The following is a 17559-nucleotide window of genomic DNA, read 5'->3' as shown; positions in this document are numbered from 1 at the left end:
TGAAGCAGCCCCATATGTCACACCTGGGATTAAAACAAAAACATATTCAGAGAGAGGGAGGGGAACGGGAAGATACAACTAAGGGGATAACAATTGAGATGCAATCTGGAAAAATTACTTAAATAAAAATTTAAAACAAAAACAAAAAAAATTCAGATAACATAGCTAGGTTTTTTGTTTTTTTGGGGGGGCGGTGTTTTGTTTTGTTTGGTTGAGACAAGGTTTCTCTGTGTAGCCTTGGCTATCTTGGACAAGATTTATAGGCCAGATTGGCCTTGAATTTACAGTGAGACACCCCCTCTGCCTCCTGAGTGCTGGGATTAAAGGCATGGGCCACCACTTCCCGGCCAAAGCTAGGTTTTTGTTGCCTTTTTTTTTTTTTTTTTCGGTTTTTCAAGACAGGGTTTCTCTGTGTAGCCTTGGCTGTCCTCGACTCACTTTGTAGATCAGGCCAGCCTCGAACTCACAGTGATCCACTTGCCTCTGCCTCCCTAGGGCTGAGCCACCACCACCCAGCACATAGTTAGGTTTTTTTAAGAACCAAAATTCTCACTACAAATGAGCTACACCTCAGCATGCATTGTTGTTTAAGTCAGTTTGAGTAGACATGTTTATTATTTAGATAGACACATCTAATGAGACAGGGCTAGCTATGATTCTAAGGAATTCATTCCTAAAGAATTATAATGGCTGGCATGAGAAAGCTCTAAAAAGTGTTGTAGCTATTATATTGATGGAAGCATTAGTATTTTAAATGGAGATTATAGCAACTATCTTATCTACTTAACAACAGATTGTTAATAAAACAAAAACAAAATAGAAGGGATCCATTACTCCCCACATTATAAGAGTAATATATGTTTGCTATAGAAAATATATACAGCCAGGGTTGTATATTTTCGAAACCCTGTCTCAAAAAAAAAAAAAAAAAAAAAAAAAAAAAAAAAAATATATATATATATATATATATATATATATATATATATATATATATACACACACACACACACACACATATGGAGAAGACTAAAGCAACTGTTTATAATCCTACTATTCAGAAAAATTAATATATTGGCTTATTTCCTTCTAGTCTACTTTAAATGCATAATTAAAATTACTCTATGTATGCAATTTGCATTACATTTTAAAATAACTTATCATATCTTCCTGGGTATGGTGACTCACTCCTGTGATTCTAGCACTAGGAGGCAGAAGCAGGAGGACCAGGAGTTTGAGGACAGCCTGGGCTATTCAGTAAGCTCAAAGACAGCATGGTTACATAGCAGGCCTGTGTCTCAGCAAAACCAAGGTCTAGGGAGGGAGCTTACTTGCATAGTGCTTGCCCAGCCTACAAAAGACTCTGGGCTCTGTCTTCATCTTCAAACTAAGCAAGTAAAGAACTAATCTCTCAAATGCATTTTGAACATTTATTCTCATCTGACAGGATAGGAAACACCCAACTCTCACGAGAAGAGAGAAGAAAGGGAAGCTACTTAAGGGACAATGCAAAGAGAGAGAGAGAGACAGAGACAGAGAGAGAGAGAGAGAGACAGAGAGACACGGAAGAAGAGGAGGGGAGGGGGAGAGAGGGGAAAGGAGGAGGAGGCAAGGAGGGAAGGAGGGAGGGAGGGGGAGGGAGAGGAAGGAAGGAGGCAGTTTTACCAGGATTGTTTTGCTGAGAGAGGTCGAATGAGAGAACAAGCTGGACACAGGTGAAGGCAGAAAGAGACAGAGAATGAGGAGCCAGGAGATTAGAGCAGATTGCCTGAGGTTAGTTTCAGGCCAAGCAGGGCAGTTCAGAGGCTGAGAGAAAAGCCAGGTTGAATAAATCAGCTGGGAGAGACGTTTGAGCCAGAACAGCTGAGTTGAACCAGCCAGCCCAGAGCTCAGTTAGAACCAGAAAGGGTGAGGTTACTAAGCAGTAAGTCTCGGAGGCTGAGAACATTCTAGGCCCACAGTCTACATTGGATGGTATGAAGGCTAGAAGCCTCCCGGACTAGGCCTAGGTCAGCAGAAGCAGGCAAATAGCCGTTCTTTTTACACTCATCTTAGAATATTTTCTTTGGATGGGGTCCTAGAAATGAAGTAAGTGAGCTGCCCAGGGTGCACATAGGAAACTAGAGAATGTATACAAAAGAAATTTGAAAATTGAAAATCACCGTTCAAAATGAGCTATTATTGTTCTATTGCCGTCTCTGGTTCCTAGCTTTTTCCTTTTTCTTTTTGTTGTTTTTGTTTTGTTTTTTGTTTTGTTTTGTTTTTGTTTTGTTTTGTTTGTTTTGGGTTTCTTTGTATTAGCTTTGACTGTCTTGGACTTGCTTTGTAGACCAGGCTGGCCTCGAACTCACAGCGATCCACCTGCCTCTGCCTCCCAAGCGCTGGGATTAAAGGCATGCGCTACCACACCCTAGCTTTTTCAACTCTGCCAAACAGTGATCCAGGACTCTCTACCATCCTGTACCAAGCACTTACTAAGTACTGTGTACCGCGCTAAATACATGCTGCAATAATTCCTTTTCTTGGGTCTAGGTAAAACAAGATCTGCCCTCTCTTCCTAAAGTCTCAGTGACAACCTGAGGTATGATGCCAAAGTCCACTCTGGGGATTCAAGGAGGCTCTTACGCTTCCTTACAGAGTTTAGGGGAGGAGTTGCTAACGGGTGTGGATGCTCTTCCCTGCAGCTGGATGACAGGATGACGCTTTCACTGAAAAAGCTGTAGCAACATAGAGGGAGCCTCCCCTCCTGTAGGGTAACAGTTTCCTCCCAGATTGAAGCATTCTGTCCTTCCGGGAAGCTCCTTAAGCCGCTCAAAATAGCCTCAGGAAGTCCCTGAAAGTAACCAGGCCCCTCCCTGCCAGCATAAGAGAAAAAAGAAGAAAAAAAATCTGAGAGTCCCCCCCAGACAGAGAAGGAAGCTGGGCTGCAAAGACAGGTCTGAGAGTCAGCTCTGGGGAGGCAGAGGCAGCGGATCTCTGTGAGTTTGAGGGGAGCCTGGTTTAGAGAGTGAGTTCCAGGACAGCCAGGGTGTTTGTTATACAGAGAAACCAGTCTCGGGGTGGGGGTGGGGGGAATAAGGCCAATCTTCGTTGAAGATACAGTCAGGAACGGCAGAGAGGGGACAGGGATTCCGAATTGCCATTTAAAGTCCATCTGCTCTGCGTTGTGCATGGCTGTCAGCTCAGCCAAACCCTTAGCCCTTGCATTTCTTCTGCATCTCAGAAGACACAGAGCAGGGGCAGTTTGTAACTCCCGCCACTCACGGAATTACTGTCTCCATCCCAATTTGGATTCCTACTACGTGGCCTCTAGTTACTACAGTCTCTTGCGCGACCTCCCTAGCCTGTTCTCTAGCCCAGAGTGGTCTTTCTAAAATTCACAGCTGGCAGCCATTAATGGTTTTTTCTGTAGCTGTCGAGATACATGGCAACCTCTTTGTCCCGGAAGAATCCCCTTCTCCTTCTTCGTCCATAGATGTCATGCTGCTTTGTGTCCCATATCAGTGCCTATAGAGATGGTTTTGTCCCATTTTCAATTCCTCATTTCTGAGGACCTGATTATCAGTCTGTAGAGCTATAAGGATAACCAGAGTATCTGGAACCATCGGCACGCTTACAGCGAAGGAAGGACAGAGAGTGAGGAGGCCCAATGGAGAGTGGAGCAGTGCCTTCAGATGCATGAGCTCCGTAGACAAAGATCTGGAGGCTGGGCGTGCAGCTTAGTTGATAGAAGAGTTGCTCTAGGCTCAATCACCAGCACCTCATAAAGCAGGTGCGGTAGCACACGCCTGTAATTCCAGCACTGATATTGTGGAGACAGGAGAAGAAAAAAAGTCAGGGTTATTCTCAGCTACCCAGTACTAGCCAACAACTGAGGGCAAATGGGACCCTTTCTCTCTGCCTCTGTCTCTGTCTCTGTCTCTGTCTCTGTCTCTGTCTCTCTCTCTCTCTCTCTCTCTCTCTCTCTCTCTCTCTCTCTATATATATATATATATATATATATATATATATATATATGTATATGTATATATATATATATATCAGTAGAGCTGAGAGCTTTTCCATCTATTCATTACATTTGTGTAGCTTCATTGTTTTTGTTTTGATTGGGGTTTTTGTTTGTTTGTTTGTTTTTGTTTTTGTTTTTTGAGACAGGGTTTCTTTGTGTAGCCTTGGCTGCCCTGGCCTCACTTTGTAGACCAGGCTGGTCTTGAACTCACAGTGATCTGCCTGCCTCTGCCTCCCAAAGTGCTGGGGTTAAGGGCATGCGCCACCACCGCCTGTCCTTGATTGGGGCTTTAAGACGTTGCCCAGGATAGTCGCAAACTTCTGGGATGGAGAGGTTCTCATCCCTCAGTCTCTCTTCTGACAAGATTAGCAGTGTTCAGTTCTGAGCCCAGCTTCGTTATGAATACTGTAGAAAGGACTTCTGCACAGAATAGAAAGATGACCTAAAGGTATGCTTTCAAATTCTTTATCTGGACATCTCAGATTGAGTGACCTCACATTAGTATTTCCGAAAAGCAAGAAACGTACAGGGATCACAAACAATAAGAATTTGCAGTGGAGGCAGCTCCTGGCATCGGGATTTTCACCAGCATTTTACGTTTCTGCACTGGAAACTGAAGAGTCATTCTAAGAAGGACCAAAAAAAAAAAAAAAAAAAAAAAAAGAGCACTCAAAAAACCATGACATTATTATGGGCATCTGAGAAAAATAAGCACAGCAAGGAGGTAGAACAAATCAATTAAAGCACAAGCATGGCATAGCTTCTTTCAATGGAGACTTGGGAACAACAGTTGGTGAGGGAAACTCACCAGGCCAGCTAACCCACATGGGCCACTCCTCCCGCATCACTTGCAGCCAGAGACAGTTTTTCTGTAGTGCTAAGGAACATTTAGCTTCAAGGCGGCTGCTCTTTTGCCCACTAAAGCATCAGTGAGAGCCCTAGCAGTCTTGCCCAAGATGCCTTTAAAAAACCAAAAAGCCAAACCAAGCCTGTTTGTTTCAAGCCCACAAGCCAGTTTATTTATTAGTGGAACAAAACAACATATTCACAGCATGTTTGTTTTAAGTGTTCTTTTCAAGCATTTGATCTCAGACATACCTACATTGTACTCCAATTCTAAACAGTTCTAGCAATGTTATCAAACTGGGGGCTCTACCCTGAAAAAACGTATTTGATACTTGTCTCTTATTTGCCTTGTTTGACAAATCCTCGTTTTAGTTTAGACCAGCAGGGATTAGCGGTGGGGGGGGGAAGCTTTGTAAATTAAAATCTTCACTTCATAGTTATCCATTCATGTGGTAAATCTGTGACTCACATAAGGCCAAACCTGTTCGGCTTCAAGCAGCTTCTCTGTTTCCTTGAGAAGGATTTCCACCTGCTCAGCCTCAGTGGTAGACAGAACACGGAAGCCTTCCAAGCCTGAGAGAAAGAGAGGCTAGCTAGATAACTTTCCAATGCCTCCGGAGTCACACTTTTAATTAGCAGTAGTCACTCCTGGCAGAAAACTCATTGGCTGTGATACTGTCAATGTGCAAAGCTATGAGTCACCTTTATAGTGGCTTCTCTGTTTATTATTAGAAGTGTGATTCTACAGAATATCACAGAGCCATACTAAAACGCAAGTGAAAAGAAAGGCAAACCATTGATATATTTTCATGTGCCCACTGAAGAAGGGTTTATCAAAGTATTTTCTGACAAATCAAAACCAAGCAGGGAGCATGAGAGAGCATCTCTAAGAGATGACTGTGCTTGTTGGCTCTCCTCACTGAACAGCCACTTAGGACTTCTGTTCCTTTGAGTAGCTTTTATCCTTACAAAGAAATAGTTGAAGATCAAGTCCAAGGTCAATGGTCCTTTCCTAGTCTACACACTGCTTGACTTCGTCCAGTTGGCTATTCTCCGCTACCCTGCTTGATATTGATTGGATAGAAAAAAAAAAAGACATCTTTCTGACTTCTTTCTACTCTTTATGTTGGTGTGCCCATTAGCTATCTTTTATTTTATTTTTGGCTTGGTTTTTTGAGACTGGATTTCTTTGCGTAGCCTTGGCTGCCCTAGACTAACTTTGTAGACCAGGCTGGCCTCGAACTCACCGTGATCTGCCTGCCTCTGCCTCCCTGAGTGCTGGGATTACAGACATGCACCACCTGTGCCTGGCTTCCACTAGCTATTTTATGGGCTTAAGTTATAAACTTTGTGTGGGTAATTCTCACAAATGCTAACCCTGATTTTAACTTCCCTCTGAGCATTATTTCCCAAGTATTTTAGGCATCTTGTATAGGTACAGGTGCCATTCCTGGGATTTCACATCACACCCCCTGCCCCACCCCATCTCACAGTCATACTTTCTCTATTTCTGCTAATGGCAGCAGCAGCCGCACATTTTCCTAGCTACATGTTTAGATATTTAAAGTGTTTTATAAAAAAGATTTATTTATTATTAATTATTATGTATACAGTGCTCTGCCTGCATGTACACATTATAGATGGTTGTGAGCCACCATGTGGTTGCTGGGAATTGAACTCAGGACCTTTGGAAGAGCAGTCAGTGCTCTTAACCTCTGAGCCATTTTTCCAGCCCTTGAAGTTCTTTTTATCTCTCTTTGAAAATCTTCATTGTATACATGATTTCTCAGGCAGTTACTGGCTAAAACAAGAGATTTCCCCTTTGAACCTGGCGCCATCCAATCCCAGTGCGTCCCTATCAGCTCTTTGCCTACTTATTCCTTCCCCAGGATTACGGCAGATGTCTGCCTCTCCTTCTGCAGCCTCTACTTGATTGCTTATGTAGTTTTCACATTCATTCTGACTTAAAAACAAAACAAAACAAACAGCTTTAGGGGCTGGAGAGACAGCTCAGAGGTTTAGAGCACTGGCTGCTTTTCCAGAGGTCCTGGGTTCAGTTCCTAGCACTCACATGGCAGCTCACCACTGCCTATAATGGGATCTGATGCCCTCTTCTGATGTGTAGGCATGCATGCAGACAAAGCACATACATAGTATAATACATTAAATAAATAAATCTTTAAAAAAGCTCTTATTGAATTTTTATCTATACCTTCTTGGGTAAACTTATCAATTCTCCTGCCTTAACTATATTACAAACTCTCTTCCTGAACAGAGTGAACTGCCCACGTATTCCTGTGCACACTTCCCACAGGAAGTGCATTGTTTCTTCCACGTTCCTTGTTCTTCCCTGACATCGCTTATGTACATCCTGTGTACATGCTTGCTGAAACATGCCCAGGATATTTCATGCCTCATCTCCTTTACAATTTCTGGCTGTGCCGTTGAAAATATTTAGGCTACTTATGTGTACTATCAACCCATATAATTATTGTGGTGGATATTATTAGCCCGCTCTCATATCAGTAAAAGACACAAACACCTGACAGATTTTTAATAAACCCTGTTTCACCTAGGGCTGTGCAGATATTAACCTCCTAAACTACCTAGTTATCTCCCAGTCCCACATCTCATTCCGTTTGCTCTAATCAGAGCTATCTGGGCTATTTCCCATCCAAAATAATAGACTTGCACATGCTTTCCATCCGGGCTGCTTCTCTCCAGCCAGCTGATCCTCAGAGGCAGCCCCTCCCTGCCATGTGCATCTCTCCACACTAATTCATGTCTGATCACTTCTTGTTTCTCCCCTTCCCATGGCAAGCCCTCAAACCTTAGCTCCACCTCTCCAGTCCGCCCTACCCCGGTGTGTAGGCCTTTTATTGATCAAACAGGGATTATTTGGAGGCAAGGTTACACAGCAACATTTGGGGCACACTATAGTCTACTCCTAAAACAGCATGCAGACCTCGGGGAGCAAAATAATTAACAATCAAATCCAATGCACCAGACCATGCTGTAGCCAGCTGAGGTCCTCAGCACAGGTATGACTAACTTCCTCCTTCACACTCTTATCTTGAGAAACTGCAGTTTTCCTCTTCTGCCGGTTATGACTCCATCGGTACAATACTTATGTGTGCCTAGATTTTCTGCTCTCTGCCATACTTTGAAGCTCAGCTAGTTATACATCCATTTAACAATTTTACAAGAGTGTCTGGGATAGAGCCCAGGGCTTTGTGTACTATGAAGCTACGCCTGTGGCCTAACAAATATTCTTTGAATGCTTGTTAATAATCCCTATGCTAGGCTGTACAGGGCTTGTGCTATGAACAAATGGAAATATTCTGCCTACAAATAGTGTAGAGGGGTGTACATTGGCTCTTTGTGGGGACACAGAGGTGTTCTGAATTCTACAAGGAAAAAAGACAATTACCAAGTTACCCAAAAGGAAACAATACATGAACCAAGTCTTTTTGTTTGTTTGAAACAAGGTTTCTTTTGTGGTCCTGGCTGTTCTGGACTCACTTTGTAGAGTAGGCTGGCCTCGAACTCACAGAGATTTGCCTGCCTCTGCCTCCCAAATCCTGGGATTAAAGGATTAAAGGTGTGGGCCACTATGCCCAGCTGTGAACCAAGTCTTTTTTGTTGTTGTTGTTGTTGTTGTTTGGTTTTGTTTTTGTTTTTTTGTTGTTGTTTTTTGAGACTGGGTTTCCCTGTGTAGCCTTGGCTGTCCTCGACTCTCTTTGTAGACGAGGCTGGCCTTGAACTCACAGCGATCAGCCAGCCTCTGCCTCCCGAGTGCTGGGATTAAAGGCGTGCATCACCGCGCCCACCTGAACCAAGTCTTAAATACTGAGGTAGCCAAAGATCATCAGGAAAAAGACAATGTACAGAAAGAAGCAGGCGTGTGAAAGTGACCAGCATTAGCCGGACTATAACTCATTCGCATTTATTTCCCCTACTGCAATGGTTCCAACAGCTGATACACAGGAATATTTCATTAGAAGCATCCACAAGAGGGACTTTTAATGAGATAAGGGTATATAAACAGCAATTATCAGAAAGCACATTTTATCTAACCGTAAAAATTTAGAAGTCATTATCATTTTTACCTTTTTGTTGTTAGTTGCTCTATAATGAAAGTATGATGAGAATATAGCTATATCTCACTCATAAAAATATTTTTTCAAAGAAACAAAGTCTCTATGTTGCTCAAGTTACCCTGCAACTCCAGAACCAAAGGCCTCAGCCTTCTGCAAGTACAAAGTGATGACCCTGCCATGCTCAAGTTCTGTACGGTTCTTTAATGTTCATTTTAGAAAGCTAAAAACATTGGCAAATTTAAGTTTTCAACAACAAAAATTGTTTTTGTTTTGTTTTGTTTTGTTTTTGATGTTGGTAATAGAGGCCAGCAAACTCTCAGCGTTTGGGGAGTGAGGCATCAGAATCATAGTCTGAGCCTAGCCTGGGCCGCATAGGAAAGACGTCATCTCAACCCAACAGCCATGTTGCTCGCGTTTGTTGTGTTATTGCTGTTCACCATATCCAAGAATTGAGAAACCACTACACTATTTTCGAACACTGATTTCTTTCTTTCTTTCTTCCTTCCTTTCTTTCTCTTTTACCAATCTCCTCCTCCTTCTCTTCTTCCTCTTCTTCTTCTATTATTTTTATTATTATTACATTCTTTCTACTCTTACATTTATATTTTAAAGGATATTATTTATTTTATGTATACGAGTGCTCTATCTGCACGTATACCTGCATGCCAGAGGAGGGCATTAGAAGATACAGATGGTTGTGAGCCACCATCTGGTTGGTGGGAGTTGAACTCAGGACCTCTGGAAGAGCAGACAGTGCTCTTAATGGCTGACCCATCTGTCCGGCCTCTGCTCTTACATTTCTTATTGACGAACAAAAGTATAATCCATGATCCATAAAACCCAGACAAAACTAAAAACAGGGGAAAGCATATAAAACTAAATATGAATGCCAGCATTGACAGATGAACAGAGAATGTGATTTTTTTCCTTAAATTCTTAGCGGATGATAAAGTGTAGAAACTAAATACTTACACATTATTTAAAACCTGGAATCACTGACCAGAAAATTTACACGGTTGGATTATGGGAAAACAGCAGAAAGGGGTTGTGAGTGAACATACGGCAATGGACCGACACTGTTCCCATGGAGCACTGGTTCTTCAGAGGGTTAATGGGTTGGGATGCAGCTGAAGATAGAGTATGCTCAAGAGCTAATGTATGCCTACTATGCTAGAAGCCCTGTGTTCAGTTACCAGGGCTAAAATAAAGAAAATAAAACAAGTTCCTAGTGAATTAGGATGTACTAGGAAGCCTCATAAATGCATGCATATTCTGGTTCCCTTAGGTCATTTCAGCCTTAAAGAATCAGACTTTCTGGGCTTGTGGTCCTTTGCAGTAAAGATCTTAGCTGGTCCTGGAAAGCATCTTCATCCTGGAAAGCATCTTCATCCTGGAAAGCATCTTCATCATTTGGGGGCAACATAGACAGTCTGCATGCCCCATCTATGCAGGACACACACATCTGACAAGTGAGGACTTCTGCTTGAGTTAGAAATAGGACCCTGGGGGGCTGGAGAGATGGTTCAGTGGTTAAGAGCACTGCCTGCTCTTCTAAAGGTCCTGAGTTCAAGTCCCAGCAACCACATGTTGGCTTACAATCATCTATAATGTAACCTGGTGCTCTCTTCTGGCCTGCAGGTAAACAAGCAGACAACATTGTATACATAATAATAAAATAAATATTAAAAAAAAAAAAGAAATAGGACCCTGACCTTTGGGTCTTTTATTTAATTTTAAACAAAGAAATATTCTTGCTTTAAATGTATATGGAAGATAGCTGTTTCAGGAGAAAGTCTGATTCTTGTGAAAATACAACCAAAATATTATCTTAGGGCCTTTTACTTTTGTGCACAAAAGATAATAAAACATTAAGATATGTCACTCTTAAACCTTGAACACTGACATGAACATATTTGGGATGAATATTTATTATACAAGAGCTGCAAGACTAGGTACACACCAACACCATCAGTTAATAAAAACAGAGTACCGTTTCAGAGTCCAGAACATTGGCCACTGTGTCAGTCACTTCTCACAGACACTCTTTTTTTTTTTTAATATATTTTATTAATTTTAATTTATGTGCATTGGTCAGAGGGTGTCAAATCTTGGAGTTCCAGACAGTTGTGAGCTGCCATGTGGGTGCTGGGAATTGAACCTGAGTACTTTGGAAGAGCAGACAGTGCTCTTAACAGCTGAGCCATCTCTTCAGCCCACTCACGGACACTCTTTAGTGCCCTGAAAATGCAAATAAGCTTTTTTTTGCAGCACCAACTTGTTTTAGGCTGAAGACCACTTAAGTCATTTCCTATATTTCTTTTCTCCTCCCATACATTAGATGCCGTTTACTATGTCTTCATAAGGGCAGGGAGACAGGGAAGAGAGGGGAGGGTCCAGAAAAGGGAGGGCAAGCTCTTCAGTGGCTCTATCGCTTCATCCATGACCTCAGCTAAACCTAATTGCCTTCCAAAGGGCCCAATGACAAATGCCGAGACATTTGTTCAATGTATAAATGGCAAATTCAGCACATGCCAGTTCTATGGTCTTTGGATCGAATATCAACTTATATTGGATGAGGTTTCCATTTGGAGTCGAACTGGCCATCACACACACAAGTCTTGTCAATGATGTGAGACCTAGCCAGGGGAAAGTGCCACCGTGGGACACAGCCCCTTAGCATTTTGAGGTGGGTGAAATGATGTCTGTTTGAAGATGTTTCCTGTAGGTGGATAATGGAGGACTGTGGGAATGGAGCAGGAGCAGGAACTGTGCAATGGAAAGGAGCCTGGCATCTTTGGAGAATGAAGCAGAGCCAGTTTGACCACAGCAGGACGGCTCACCTTGGCGTGTAGTTGCGGAATGCTTTTGTAAAATACAGGGTTCTGACTGGCCCAGTCTGCCCACTAGGAGTTTCCTGCGGGGAGGAATCCGGTTCTCAATTTGGTTGACGCTAAAGAAATGAGTCCAGGTCTCTGCAGAGGGTGGTACATAAATTACCCGCTACGGAAAGGAAACAAAGCCAGCAGAGCCCTCGTGATGGGGAGGACAAGGTGCCAGTTGTGAACTGGGGCAGCAGGCCGCTTTCCCATGAGCCAAAATGCTGAGGGGCATGAAAAGAGAGAGAAAGCGAGTTTTTTGCTTTAGGGATCTTAAACTGAAGACAAGCGATGCCAGAATCCTATCCTGAAATACATTGTGTGAGTGAGTGTGTGTGTGTGTGTGTGTGTGTGTGTGTGTGTGTGTGTGTGTGTGTGTGTGTGTGTGTGGTGTGTGTGTACGCGCGCGCGCTGTGTTTTCAGTGGCCCCGGCCTTGGCCTTTCTGTGCAGCAGGGGATGCGGCGAGACAAGAGGGGCTGGGAAAGGACCTAAGGAGCAGAGGTCAGAGGCGTCCAGGTATTGCGGGGTTTAGGCATGAAACAAGGGCGCAGCGGTCTCAGGGAGGAGAGCGCCCCGTGCAGCGCTGGAAGAGCAGAACGCCTGCTTTCATCCATCCTCTCGGGCCTCGGGGACTATCCTCTGCAACCGGTACGGGACTCCCAACAATTCATCCTGTTTTTAATTAAAACATTTTCCAGAAGCCCCAAAGAGGGCGGTACCCAAAGGAATATGAAAAATATCCCGTAGGGGTGGGGGAGTGGGGCGTGCCTGGATCCTGACACTAAGGGCGGATGATGCAGAGCCACACGGATAGATAACCACACAGGCGCCTCCCGCCCTGGGAGCAGCAGCCCACAGTCGTCCGGGCGAATACTCTTGCGCCCCCCCAAGCCTCGGGGTCCGGGGCGGGGGCGGGGCTGGCCGCGGCTGGGGGCGGGGCCATGCGGGGGCGCGCGCTGGGCGGAGAGGGTAGCGGGTGCATCCATGCCCTGATTGGACCTGGACTAAGCAAGGGGCGGCATCTTAGGCCAGTTTTACCGGCTCGCATTGGATCCCGCCGAAGGAGGGCGTGGTTTTGTGAAGTCAGTTCCGGTCGGTGTAAAACCCCCGGGGCGGCGGCGAACGGGCTTCAGACGCTTCTGGGTCGCGTTGTGGAAAGCGCTCTAGTCCGGCTGTACGTTGAGAGCGGGAGAAGCCCAGCGCCACAGCGACCCGGAGAGGGATGGCGGCCACCGGGACCGCGGCCGCTGCGGCCACCGGCAAGCTTCTCGTCCTGCTGCTGCTCGGGCTCACGGTGCCCGCTGCGGCTCTGGCTGGCTACATCGAGGTGAGGACCGGGCGAGCGCCTGAACCGCATCTCCTTGGGCCGCCGGAGAGCGCGGCCTGCGGGCGGGGCGGGCGGGCGGGCGGGCGGGCGTGGGTCCGCGGCCGGGGGCGCGGCGCGAGGTTCGGCTCTGCGGCGGGTTGCTTTCCTCCCCCCCACCCCGCCCGCGCGCCTCAGCTCTGCGCAGAGCTTAGCGCCCCGAGGTCGGGCTGCCTCCGCCGCCGCAGAGGCCAAATGAAAGGCGTCGGGGCTGCGGGGCCGCCCCAGCCCCCCTACCCGCCGCCGTCGCCGCATCCTAGGGGACACCGCGCCGCGCGCGCACTCCCTCCCCCGGGACAGTGCGCGCCTCGGCCGTGCGTCCTGCGGCCCCGCGGTACTCTAAATGGGCCGGTAGGCGCAGGGTCCCTGGTGCCCGCAGCGGTCGGGAGGCCAGGGCTTCGGGCTCGCACCTGACGGACCGCGGGGCAGTCTTTGTTGGCCAGGTGGACCTGGCAGCGGGGATGCGGCTCCAGCCCTGGCGAGCGGCCGAGATGCCGAGGGAGCTGGGCGAGGAGGCGCCACCAGGGCAGCGGGGCGTTCTGCTCTCTCCGTTGCCTTCTAGCCGTGTGCCCAAGTCTGGCAAACTAGGGAGCCCCGGCTTTTCTGCTCCTGGGGACGTCGGAGCTTTCTTTAGGGAAAGTATCCACCACTACATTAGGAAAACCTTACAGAGGTTCCTTGCTTGGGTCAGGATCACAGTGGTTGCTCTGCACCAAACGTCACCCCCGATAACCTGGTCAAGTCGCCTGGGGTCCCCCGTGGTTAGCGGGAGTTCAGACCACTGGAAGAGGCAGGATGTCGGGTGTAGAACTTGTTCTGCGGAGTGGCACTTAGCCTCCCGGCAAGAAGCCCCCGTCGCCGAGGGAGACATGGGACTTTATTATTTACTTTCTCGAAATAGTGCTTGAACTGTTGGACTGGAATGTGTATTTCTGGTGTAGTTTATTTCTTCTTGTGCCTGTTTGTTGTATTTAAAAAAATCACCGTGGCTTTCTGCATGTTGATTAAATAGGCATTACCTGAGAACATTCTGATTAAAAACCTGGCTTAGAATGTATTCACGGCTACAGAATGTGTAAATATTCGGGTAAAAGAGAGCTAATGAGAAAAAAATTCTCCGGATGGAATAGTCCAGATAAACCTTTGCATTCGTCTTGCTTAAAACTTTTTGACTGAAGTGGGAGAAAGGATGTAAAGTCTTAAATAGAAATAGTTAATGTTTATATACACAAATTTTAGATTATTTTAGCCTCTACACACACATTAGGTAGGGTTGTTTCTGTGATACTCAAAAAGATGTCCCATAGAAAACAGCTACATTAAGCAGCATAAGAAGGGAAGGGGTTGGGGAGGGGGATTGTGTTTATGTATTAGGTGGGCCCTAAGGGGTCAAGGTGTCAAAAACCATCGTTTACACTCAGCCTCACTTCCCAGTGGTGTGAGGCACTTCTGGCACTAGTGAATTCACAACAAAGGATTGTCAGTTTTATAAAGAACCCATTTAACACATATGTCTGCACGGGAAAATAGCAATATTAGAATTAGTTGTTCTGAATTAATTTTGACCGTTAGCCACACTATTCAATTGAAAAGTTTGGCTAAACAAAGTAAGAAACATTTTTGCAAAATACTTTAAAAATAGTGTTTTGTGGAAACGTGGCTTCCTTGTAACTGTATTTTCCTTCACACTGTCAAGTTTCAAGTGGTCTTTCCTTTTGCTGACTGTCAGAATTTTATTCACATGTGTACTATTTGTTTATTTGCTGTCAGGCAAAGGATTGCCGAAGCCTTAATTTAGATGAGAAAGGCTTAAATCAGGATGTCTTTGAGAAGGCTTTTATTGAGATTAGCCAAAGAGATTCTGGCCAAATCCCTGATCAAGTTGCTTGGCACAGAATTATCGATTGGTGGATCTTTACTGTTGCTTGGTGTTGACTAAATTAATCTCTTACACCTGTTTTTTTTTTTTTAAACACCTCTCTGCTTTGGGCACTTCCTTTCTTAAATCCCAGGGCAAGTTCTCTTGTGTGCAAGTCCCACTTAGGAACCACAGGATAGTATTTGTGCCCAAACTGCTCTACTATGGATGGTTAGGCTCCTGAGAGCCAGAACTTGGATTTGCTCTGCTACATCTGAAAGAAATATTTTGATGGGCAGAAACTCCAACCGAGGTGGACAAGCTTTGTGAGGTTTTTGTGGAAGGTGGAGTTGTATCAGGGTAATATTTCTGTTAGAACTACGTTTTAAAGACTGGTAACTGAGGAACCAAATTAAATTTTACCAATCTGGTCCTCTTGTCAGAAGGACTTTATTTCATTCCCATGTAAAACTAAGCAGCCAACATAGTGTCGTCACCAGCGGTGTGTAGTCCTCCTTGCTGTGTGACTTTTATGGTTGAGGAACGAAATCTTCACTGAAGCTTATATTTGAAAGTTTTGGAGGAAAAACCCTTTAAAATGTTTTAGCAGTTGTATTTTATTATTTATGTGTATGTGTGTATCTGTGTTGAGTGTATGGCATGTCTGTGCCCTTGGAGGCCAAAACAAGTTGTTGGCTTCCCTGGAGCTGGAGTTACAGGCATTGTGGGCTACCTGACTGGGGTGCTGGGCTTCAGACAGAGGTCCTTTAGAAGAGTGGGAAGTGCTCCCAACCACTGAGCCATCTCTCTAGCCCCTTATTAAAATACTTCTAAGAATACATTCACTTACTTATTTTGTGTGTTGAGGCCCACGTGTGGTGGCCATAGAGCAAAGTGTGGAGTCACTTCTTTTCTTCCACTCTGTAGGTCCTGTAGAGCAAACTCAATCCATCTTCCATGACAGCAGTGCTTTTACCTACCCAGGCATCTCACTGGCTGGGAGAACATTCTGAAGCAAGTCCTTTTCCTTGGTCTCCTGAGTGCTGGGATCAAAGGCATGTGCCACCACAGCCTGGCCCTGAATCTACTTTTAAAAGCTCATTTAAGGGGGAGGGGGGGAATAAAGCTCATTTAAGGAAATGCCAATCAGGTATTTTCTATGAAAATGGAGCTTCTGGGTTGAGATGTGCTATCAAATATCACATACACACTGGGATGTGAAGACTTAGTATGAAAACATTAAAGTATTTCAATTTTCCTATTAGTGCATTGGGTAACTAAAATGCATTTACATTATTTTATTTTTTCAGTTTCTTTGTTCTCTGATGTGGCTGTTAGAAAACTGAATGCTACCTATGTAAGCTGCTTATTTCTCTTGCACAAATTTGCCCAATGCTGGTCCTACACATGTTGTTAGCACTTTTGAACATATTGCCATGTTTCCCTCAATGCTTCAAGATGCTGATATAAGTCCTAATTTTGTTTTTTGTTTGTTTTTTTTTCTTTGTTTTTTTTGAGTAGCCTTTTTAAAAAACACAATTATGAATGTTATTTTTTTCCCTTACTAACTTTATTTTTTTCAAATTGTATTAGAAATTATTTCAAGTTTACAAAAATGCAAAATTGTGCAAACAACTCTTGTGGAATTTACCTGAACTCAGCATCAACATTCTGCGTATTTAGAATTTGCTTTCACATGACCGGATGTAGCTCAGTGGCAGAATGCCCAGCACCCTGGAGTGGGGAAAGAATTTATCATTTGTTCTGTTACCATTATTTGATTTGTCGCTAATCTGCCTGAAAGTCAGTTGCATACATCGCCTTCTTTGCCCCTGAAAACCTAGAACAAAGGCATTCTCTTACATAACATCCGGACAGTTAGGAATCTGGGACATTTAATATTGATACAATATTTTATGTCCTGTCTGTATATCAGTTTGTCAGTTGACCTGGTCACTTTCTAAGACGCTAATATGCTTCTGAGCTATTGGCATTAGTATGTGAAAGGTTATATACTTTTCCAAATATAATGGTCAGATTTTTAACTTATCTGATAGTATTTTGACTTTGGAAAATCAAAATGTAACTTTGCAAGATTCTTTATTCACTATTACTGACTTATCAGGATTTTTGTTTGTTTGTTTGTTTGGTTTGTTTTGTTTATTTGAGATACAGAGTCTGTTACTATGTGTCCTAAGAGCCCATAAATGTCATAATCCTCCTCCTTCAGCCTGTTGAGTGCTGGGACTACCAGCATGTGCCACTGCAGCCAGCATGCATTTTTCCCCCTTGAAAGCAACAATGAAAATTTTGTATAGATGATGCATAGTCATTGTAAGATTAAAAAAAAATAACAGGAAATAAGTGAAAAAATAGCTTTGATATGTCATTCAGGGAAACCTGGAAACATTTTGGTATTGTTTATGTTTCCAGATATATGATGTGTAGAAGTTTTATAGAAGTGACAGACACTATGTATTGAAGCTGGTATCAGCACTGACTACTTTTG

The 17559-nt window shown here is 44.3% G+C and overlaps 1 protein-coding gene across 4 annotated transcripts in view; it reads left to right on the top strand.

Annotated features, from left to right (window-relative positions):
• Positions 1–12953: 12953 nt before the first annotated feature.
• The window catches only part of Aplp2 (amyloid beta precursor like protein 2), a 64809-nt gene continuing 60203 nt past the window's right edge, over positions 12954–17559 (top strand). For 3 of the 4 annotated variants that reach the window (XM_051156118.1, XM_051156117.1, XM_051156115.1), the window contains exon 1: positions 12954–13156. In XM_051156118.1, the coding sequence (XP_051012075.1) occupies positions 13052–13156 (105 nt within the window). In that variant the 5' untranslated portion in view covers positions 12954–13051. The remainder of the gene's footprint in view (positions 13157–17559) is intronic. The other variant, XM_051156116.1, reaches the window with a different exon arrangement.

Source organism: Acomys russatus, chromosome 14 (genome assembly GCF_903995435.1).
Source record: "Acomys russatus chromosome 14, mAcoRus1.1, whole genome shotgun sequence".
In the NCBI taxonomy this organism is placed as follows: domain Eukaryota; kingdom Metazoa; phylum Chordata; class Mammalia; order Rodentia; family Muridae; genus Acomys; species Acomys russatus.
The sequence above is the reverse complement of the archived record's forward strand: the minus strand, read 5'-3'. Positions and strand labels throughout refer to the sequence as shown.